Source organism: Centroberyx gerrardi, chromosome 24 (genome assembly GCF_048128805.1).
Source record: "Centroberyx gerrardi isolate f3 chromosome 24, fCenGer3.hap1.cur.20231027, whole genome shotgun sequence".
NCBI lineage: Eukaryota > Metazoa > Chordata > Actinopteri > Beryciformes > Berycidae > Centroberyx > Centroberyx gerrardi.
The window spans coordinates 4,446,961-4,456,363 of NC_136020.1; the positions used below are offsets into that span (position 1 = coordinate 4,446,961).

The 9,403-nt window shown below is 41.3% G+C and overlaps 1 protein-coding gene across 1 annotated transcript; it reads right to left on the minus strand.

The window, feature by feature from the left end:
• Positions 1-1,595: 1,595 nt before the first annotated feature.
• Positions 1,596-7,762, minus strand: kcnj8 (potassium inwardly rectifying channel subfamily J member 8). Its single transcript, XM_071894978.2, has 6 exons — positions 7,413-7,762; positions 5,682-5,830; positions 5,364-5,524; positions 4,149-4,288; positions 3,493-3,709; positions 1,596-2,412 (listed from the first exon to the last, which is right to left on the minus strand). The coding sequence occupies exons 1-6, from the start codon at positions 7,760-7,762 to the stop codon at positions 2,158-2,160; spliced, it is 1,272 nt and encodes a 423-aa protein (XP_071751079.1). The 3' UTR covers positions 1,596-2,157.
• Between the last annotated feature and the right edge of the window lie 1,641 nt (positions 7,763-9,403).

Below are 9,403 nucleotides of genomic sequence, written 5' to 3' on the forward strand. Positions count from 1 at the left end.
CCTATATTATGTTGGCAAAACAAAGCGTGATACAAGGATTTGTGAACATAAGTGCTCAATCCGCAATCATGATATAAAATCACTGGTTGCTAGGCATTTCAACAGCCACCACCACACAACAGGTGATCTCAGATACATGGGCATTGAGACTATTAAAACTCCATCTAGAGGTGGGGATCGGGAAAGAATCCTTCTTTAAAAGGAATGTTTTTGGATACATTTTCTTGATACACTGGAGCCAAGGGGACTCAATGAAGAGTTATCTTTATCTTGTTTTTTGTGATGTTAAAACATGTAGGTAGGCCTAACCTAGATCATATTTGTTTAGGCTATGCATGGATGAAGAAAATTAAATCTAGAAATGTTATTAGGCTATTTTGCAATGTATAGGATGACATAAATATTTGCTTATTGTTTGAATAGCCTACAGGTTGCTTCATGTCCTCTAGTTCAGTGGTTCTCAACGTGGGGTCCGAGGACCACCAGTGGTCCTTGAGGGGGTTCCAGGGGGTCCCCAGCAAATTGATGAATTGTTAAACTTCAGCATTATTTCATTTACAAGAAGTTAACACAATTAGAGAATGTAGAAGAATGATTGTATTGATTATAGTTTCACTGTTATCTCTCTCTATGACTGTTATCTCTCTCTATGACTATCTACAATGCAGATAGTCATACATTTCTGGACAAAATCATATCAAACAATAAAAATATTCTCAAATTTGGGTCCAAGAGACAAAATCTCATCAAATGGGGGTCCGTGGCCCTAGTGTGGACTAAATTAGGGGTCCTTAATATGAAAAAGTTTGAGAATTACTGCTCTAGTTGTTACACATTTTTTGAGGATTCAGCACCCACATAAATGACTGAAAGTTCCAAGTGAGGGTTGAGCGTGTTTTTTGGTAAATTGTCATTTCACATTTTTTCAACCATTTGTTCTATTCTTATTTATAACCTGTACCTGTATCCTATTATTTGCAGCTAAATGACCCAGTTCCTGCACTGGGATTATTTAAGTTTCATCTAATCTAATGATACTAGCTTCAGGTATTCAAAGCACATTCCGATAAAGCAAGTGCATTTATTCTTGTACAACAAAACTGAAAAACACAGCAAGTGCAAAATACACATGTACAGTACAATATTCCTTCTATATTCACTCATATGTCGTGGGCCACTAGAGCAAGTAAATTACCACCACTACAAGTGAAAATGTGACATTAAAAGAAAAGAACACTTGAACTCTGGAGTTGCAATGAAAACTGGGACTGACAATGTGGCTGAAAAAAGAGACAGACTTGGAATCAAAGCTATAGTTACTCCTAACCACCAGTGGTGCAAAAAGTAGCTACAGGTGAAACACTGGCTATGTTTACATGCAAGGAGAATTCCCTTCTTAACCCAGTTACTCAAGTAACCTGGTTTTGGGTTAGAGCATGTAAACAAGTGCTCGGTATTTATATATATATCAATATTACGTACATTTTACCATTTCTGACAAATTTGATTTTTAGATGAAATTGACAGCCCTAGCACAGAGCTCATGCAGATAGATCATCTCTGTTGATCCTTAAGAAACTCCTTGAGCATTATTTGAAAAGGCAAACACATTACATTTGGAAAGACATCTAGGCTACACTGTTTATTGCTTATCTTGGTCTTGATCTTAAGTAGGACTCAATTTGCTCTGGTCTCGGTCTTGATCCCCTTTTGGACCTGGTCTTGACTGGGACTTGACAGGACCTGGTCTTGGAATTGATTTGGACTGGACTAAGATGCTCTTGACTGCAGCCCTGACTATTAGGATTATAATCTCTTTGCAGGCGGAGGTTCTATCAGTGGACAGGAATATTTTGCGAGCTGGTTTATTCATGGCAACAGGGAGACTCAATTGCAGGGTATCAACGGTTCATATAAACAGATTAACCGGAATAAGACCTTAACCGGAGTATGACCACGAATTACTTCATGCATGTAAACGTAGCCACTGGTAGAGTAACATCAGCCATAAAAGTGTTGAGAGATAAGTTGAGGCAAAGCAGGGAACAGAAAGAGAATTAGTCCGAACTGAGGCAGCAGGCCAGGTGATATGCTAACACCCACGATCCTCCTGCCCACCAGGAAGACCAGGGCAGCCACAAGGATCCAGGCCTCATGTCAGGTGACGGCGTTGAGGCTCTGGCCTCCCTCGGAGGGGGTGAGGAACTGGACTTTGGGAATGGTGAGCGCAGAGTTATTCCTCCGCAACGCTCCGCTGCCTCCCGCCCCTCCTTTCCGCATGGAGTTGTTGCGTCGCATGGAGTTGCGCTTCCGCAGCGAGTTCTGGTGCGACAACTCACTCTTTTGAAGGGTCTGGATTAAGATGGACGGCTTCTCGTCTAGCTCTCTGGCGCTGCAGCGGGGCGTCGCTACCTTCAAGAGCAAACAAAGACAACTTTAAAGGTGCAACAAGTGTGATTTTTACTTGCCCATAGCACAAAATGACCATGATAAATTTGTGATAGGTGCTGAGATTTCTGGCTTTCAGAACTCACTTTCCGGCCTGTACTCTGCCCCTTTAAGCTTATTCCCAATGTATTTTTTACAGTGTAGTCGTAAATAAAAAGGAGGGAAAATGATGACCTCCAGTCAGCGATCATTAGAGCAAGCAAGTACTGAAAGGCTCGGCCACCTGAGGATATATTTACAGATGTGTCGTTTCTGTAAATATGACCCATTAGGCTACATAGAAGTTTGTTCCCATGGACAGTGATTGAGAAAGTGTACAGGCATAGAGGGTGTCGTGGAATTCTTCAAGAAACACTCAGTGGACTGCTGTTGATTATGCTTTATTTTACGTGCACTGGAGAAGGTCATCTCCTTAGTAGTGAAATGAATCTTCTCACCGGACACTAGTAGGTACCGGTCAGTATTTATACTTGCTCGGGGTGGAGCTAATAGAGGAAGTAGAATCTTACATACAACCAGCCTGCAGTGACACCTACAGGTCTAGCGGCGAACAGCATATATATACACAATTCTTCCACAAGGGTCTTTCCTATGCTGGACTATTTTTGATTTTGCTTGAAATTTTTACTTTTGCTTGTAATTGTTTTAATCCATTGATTGTTTTAATCAATCTCTTTTATGTAAAGCACTTTGAGTTGTATGCTATGTATGAATGGTGCTATAAAAATACATTTCAGAATACACTTCACAAATGATTAATTTAAGCTTTTTTCTTTCAAAGACCCTATCCTCATGACTTTGACATAAATTCATAGTATACATAAAACATTTTTGTCAGCCTAAAATGGATGGTATACTCTTTTATGCAAATTTGGCTAAAGTGAGTTTAGCTGGGTTTACCCTCCATTACATCCCTGCTTATAATCCATTATCAATGGTTTCTTCAGGTGATTGCTAATATTTGAGTGTCTAAGGTTGTATGCAAAGAGAAGAATTTCTAGTGTTTTTCTGTGTAAGAAACAACAATGACGGTCCGTCTCTTACCTTGACCGTGTTGCCAAACTTGGAGTAGTCCACGGAGTACACGCCCTCCTCCTCCGTTACTATGGGAACGAAGCGGTGACCCCACTGGATCTCTTCGGAGACGTAGGAGGTGCGGGCCTGCGTGGTGATCCCCGTCGTCTCCACCACGCCCTCCAGGATCACGATCACCTCCAAGTCGCTACACTGAAGCTCCATGGCTGACAGGTCATACAGCGGGCTGTGTAGGAGAGGGAAGGTAGGTGGGTCTTTTTCCCCTGAAGTGGACCTTTTTAATATGATCACAGGATGTGTTATCTAAGGTCTTTGACTTAGGTCTTTGGTCTGCGGCTTTTGAGACTGAGCACCATGCTATTTTGATTGGTCCACACAGTGCCACATTGCTCCATAGGATATGTCATATTCTGGCCCCAGACACCATAGGTACACACTTTTGTACCATTATGTTTTTTGGGAGAATATCATACTTTTTGAATTATACTTCATAGATTTATAATGGGTGGAGAAACTGCGTAGGCTCTCCTTTTCTCTATTGGTTTGTTGCCAAACCAATGTCAGTCAATGCAATTTGCATTTTTCTCAAGTATATACTAAAATTCCCAACTCTGTGTGTGTGTGTGTGTGTGTGTGTGTGTGTCTTGTGTCTTGCGTCTCGCCACCTGTTTTTGTCTATGACGTGGCAGATGATGAGCGGGGCCAGGAGGAACAGGCTGTTGCTGGCCACAGCACTCTCTGTCTGGACGTCGATCTGATGGATAGGGATCACCTCTCCCTCTGGTGTGGTCGTCTTCCTCACCACCTGGAGAGAAACAAGTATCTGTTCAGTTCCACAGTGCATTTGGGGCCATAACATACATAACTAAGTAATTAACAGTTTATGTGAATGTGATCTCAGCTCTCTGGCTCCCTATCATCTGTCTTCTCTTTGGAGAAAACAGTCACTTTAGCCTAGCTGGTTTGTTAGTTAACGTTAGCAACTGAGCCATTAGCAAATAGCTTGTATCATATTACCGTGTTTATACAACACTGTGCTTTCTATTAAATAAGTATGTGTTTTCCTACAATGATAAAGATTTAGCTGTATATATAAGTACATATCCCTATATACATCACTGGTACATAGTAGTGGTGAAATGAATGGGATTTTTGGATCCCGTTTCTTAAAATTGGTGAAATAATGTAAGTAGAAATGACATATTGTGAAGTTATTATATAATTTAACACATTACTGAATTTTAAAGATTATTTCGCTAACAACCATGTTACGGATGTTGCATTATCCTCACTTCTCAAAGCCATGAAATGCTGGAATGCGTATGGCTAGTGATTTTTTTTTTCATTGCAGCTTCAAAATCCATCAGAATCCAGCTCAACAAATTAAGAAATGCAATAAAGGAACCCTTGACAGCAAAAATAATCAATATTAGCATTAAACCTAGTTAAAGGCAATCATTTTACACCTCTATTCATTTTCACATTAGACTGAAAAGGATCCGGAATCCCTTTTTGGGCCAAAAAGTTAATGACTATATGGGAAACCCAGAAGTTCCCCCATTGCAGGACATCATCAAAACTCATTAGCATACAAAGAGGATTATGGGAAATTAAAATCACAGCTCAGGTGTGAAGATGTATAGTTTAAGTTACATTTTCACAATAATACATCTTTTACATCGTTTTATGAATTCCACACTGTTTAACAAAGAACAGAGTTGTTTTCTACAAAACTACCAAACCATAACAAAGTTAATAATGTTGATAATGTCCAGCTGTAAAGTAGGAAAGAAAATCTGATTTTCTCTTGCTTCTGGAACACCATGGTGCTGTGATACAACAATAAAGAAGATGTAGGCTAGAATAAAATAGAGAAATACCTGCAGTCTGACAGCTGCTCCTATGATCATACTCTTCCTGAGGTCTCCGATGCGGATCATGAAACACAGCCGGTTGTTCCTGACAGCGATCACCGCGTGGCGGCTGAAGATCAGCGTCTCTGCCCGCCGATTAGACTGGGCCGTCTTCATAAAGATACAACCTGTGCACATGAATACACCTGTCAGTCGACCAAATCAGCAGTCAACTAACCTTTCATATGCTTTTTTCTGTCTTCAGGAAATAAGAAAATAACTACTATATAGTGGTAAACTCCCCCTAGTGGTGGGACCATGCAGCTTCAGCTCCCCTCCCCTTACCCAGCATGATGGCGTTGATGATGAGTCCCACTATATTCTGCATAATGAGGACCGTGATAGCAGTCGTACACTGTTCTGTGATCATGCGCCCTCCGAAGCCGATGGTCACCTGAACCTCGATGGAAAACAGGAACGCAGAGGTGAATGACCTGGATGGAGGGATGAGAGAGAGAGAGGGGTATTTAAGATGAATGCTTCATGGTCCCATCTTATCTAATCACAAAGCGAGCCCACATGAAAATCCTGGTTTCGGGTATGGAAACTGGTTTTCCTAACTTGACTTTATCACGCAGATAATTATTGTGTTCAATGGGGACTATTTTCACTTTGTCCACTACCGCGCACTGTTACATCGGAAGGCAGTGAAAAGGCAAAACATGCCCAATGATGTCCACATTCATTCAATTCTGGCAGAATTAAACCACTGTTGATAGGATCGCTGCAATGATTGTGGCCTTATAGAGTCTTGTTAAGAAAATACAATAGCACTTGTGTTGTTTAAAATGATAGATTGCATTAGTCAAGGTAGCAGTTTGTCTCTGAGCTGTTTTTAGATTTTTGAAAACAACAGGAGACTTCTGGGAGGTAACGTTAAGGCAATAATGGTGATAGGAAAACAACTAAAATGACACCGGTGTTATCCTTTAATAAGCCTTTAGGAGCGAAATCCAAAACAAATAGCAGTGAGCGAAGACTCTGTGCAGAGAAAGCTCTTCACCACCTCCAACCTGCCAGTGCAGCTTTAAAGGAAACCCCCCCTCAGATCCTTTGACACTGTTACACATCATCTATCTGTGATGTTCAAGGCATTCCAGGAGTTATTTTGTGATGAAGTGTTGTAACTTACTTTGCTGTACCTACTTTCCCTCAACTTGCCTCATCTACTTCAACCTCAGTTAGTGATTGCCTACATTTCCCAGAATGCCTTTCAACAGTCCCCAGAGAAGGGGCGTGACCTTGTTACTTTCAATCAATAGTGGGTACATGGTCATATAGTAGTTGCTGCGAATATCTTGATGTGATGTCACCCTGTCTAAGTTTGGCCAGTTATCCACAGGAATAAGGAAATTACACCACCAAACAACAAAATGGACCCAGGAATACAAAGTACATCACCAGTAGGTGTTTTTAATAGTGTTAGTGTTTTACAATGGATTTTTCCTTTAAGTTTCCACTGATTGGCATAGGCTGTTTGATGTTCTGTGAGAGGTTTAGGGTGGAAAAGGATTGAAGAAGAGAGAGGGATGAAAGAGGGGTAGAGGAGACTGAAGAGAAAGGGAGAGGAAAGAGAGAGAGGGTGAAGGAAGGAAGGAAGGAAGGAAGGGGGCCGAAGTTAAGGCTTGGTGAGCGGTGCAGGAGGCAGCAGAAGAACAGGGAGGTGCCAAACTCTCTCCTTCCTCTCCTGCCTGCAACTGTCCCTTCATTCCCTCTGAACTCCTCTCTCATAAAATATCCCTCTTTCCTTCCCTTCCCTCCTCCTCCTCTTCTCTCCCTCTCAGCTGAAAATGGAGATGGGAGAAGGGATGGATGGATGGAGTGAGGAGAGACGTCAGAAATCTCTCTCCTTGGTAACTTAAGAACTTTAGTGACTATAGAGAAGTGCAGAAACTGTTCTTTTTCATACCTCTATCTGTTCAAACTCATTATAAAATCACAAGTTCCACATCAGTAGTTTCTGTTATTATTTAAAATATAATCAATGCAATAAAGGATAACCCGGGTCTTACTCACTTAACATTGGTGACGCAGTGTTCAGTTCCGTTCATCCGGGACGGGTCCAGATCCCCGTGCGCAAAGGCCACCAGCCACCAGCTCATGGCAAACAGCAGCCAACTGCTGACGAACGTGGTGGTGAAGATGACCAGAGTGAAGCGCCATTTAAGGTCGACCAGGGTGGTGAAGACGTCCTGCAGGAACCGGCCCTGCTCGCGGATGTTCTTGTGCGCCAAGTTGCAGGAGCCGTTTTTGGCGATGAAGCGCGCTTTGTTCACCCGGTCCCTGAACACCGGTTTGCGGGGAATGCGGGACACTAGCCCCGGCAGGCCGAACTCCTCCGGGATGATGCTTTTCCTCGCCAACATCTGGAACTTTTTTTTTCCTACTAGTTTCAGATAGTAGTCAGTGCGTCTCCGTGCATGGCTCCGACACGACCACCTGCGGGATAAAGGAGTCCAAGATTCAAGTCTCTTGTCCAAGCGGCGCTTTCAGGGTTTCGGGGATGTTTTGGAGTGATTTCAGCGCGCCGCCTCCTCTGCGCTCCTCTGTGGTGCTGGGAGGGTTTCCAGTCCCCTGTTGACGCAGTCTGACTTCCCCGGTCCAGACCCGGCTAGACTCGCGGTGTATTGCTGACTTCGATGGCTGTCGGAAATATCGAAATGGCGAGTTGAACGACCCAACACAGTGCTAAATAGGAGACAGTGGGAAGGGGGGGATTTTTTTGTGATACCCGAGTTGCTGAGATGTGATGTTTCGGTCTCGGTGGTATAAGAGATGTGTTTGATTATTATGTGATTTTGTTTGGCATTCTGTGTGGTTGATTGGTATTTTTGTATGTTTCTGTTTACACTCTTTGTTTAACTCTTAGCTGTCATTTATGTTAGAACTTGTTCTTTAAGTGTTGAAGAGACAACTGCAAATAGAGTGTAGGCTAAATATTTCTAAAAGACCAACATCATCACTCACACCTGTATATTTGCTGAACAAATATATACAAAAGATATAAATATACAATACAAATATAGCCTACAACCACTTTTGTCTAATAAAAATAATTAAAACACAATTACCGGCTTGATTCCGAGCTTCTGAGGAGCACTTGAAGGCAGCATATTATTGTTCGACTCAATTCCAAAATCGTTAATGTAGATGACTGTGTGAAGAACATTTTTGTTAGGGGAAGTAATATTTAGGAAGAGAAGTAGGCTACTGTAACAAACGTATTAGAAACACCGATTCTATTTGACTATTGATTATGAAAAGTTAAAGGCAGTTTTTAACTTTTCATAACTTATCGACCTTTCTTCCATGACTCTCTTTTCCCCTATATTAAAAACACACTCAGTAACTTTTCCATCCACTAGATGGAAAATGATTTGATATATTTGAAATTCTACAGTCCAGCCCAATGTCCTGCATTTCCTGCATAAGACCCCTATTTTTGAAAAGAATATATTGATAGACTCTCAAGTCCTTGAACTTCTCCGATTTTGAATTGCTCTCTTTACAAGCAAAATCTAGGCATTACCTGCCTATATCAATTCATATTAACACTATAAACCTTAAGCTTAAATGCCGATAAGGCTATACTAGTGGTTTATCTAATTGTATATTTAATACAAGCAATTTCTATTGTGCTTTAATTAAAGCAGGACAGGTTCATTATGGTCCCCATATTGAGTCAGCAGGTGGCGCCATTTAGTAATGTATTGTGTGTAGTCGGATAACTAGTATTTAATGTGGGGTCAGATCTGTACATCACCAAATGAATGTGCTGTCTATGTTTTACAGGTTTCAAGTTATTAATGACAAAACAAAGTCACTCTTTCACTCAAAACAATTTTATTATCTTCAAGTGTAAAAAAGGTAGGCACACTTTATAATGGTTTGCTATATTTTATAGGCCTATGTTTAAAAATTCATGGATGTACAGGTTACTACATACATAATGTACATTTAAGACAAACACACATTTAGATAATGTCATTGAAAAACAGCCTGTACTT

Coding starts and splice junctions, on each gene's coding strand:
- kcnj8 (XM_071894978.2), bottom strand. CDS start 7,762: ATGTTGGCGAGGAAAAGCATCATCCCGGAGGAGTTCGGCCTGCCGGGG. Junction 4,289..5,363: donor GAGCAGCTGTCAGACTGCAG/GTATTTCTCTAT, acceptor GTTTCTCTCCAG/GTGGTGAGGAAGACGACCAC. Junction 2,413..3,492: donor AGTTTGGCAACACGGTCAAG/GTAAGAGACGGA, acceptor TTGCTCTTGAAG/GTAGCGACGCCCCGCTGCAG.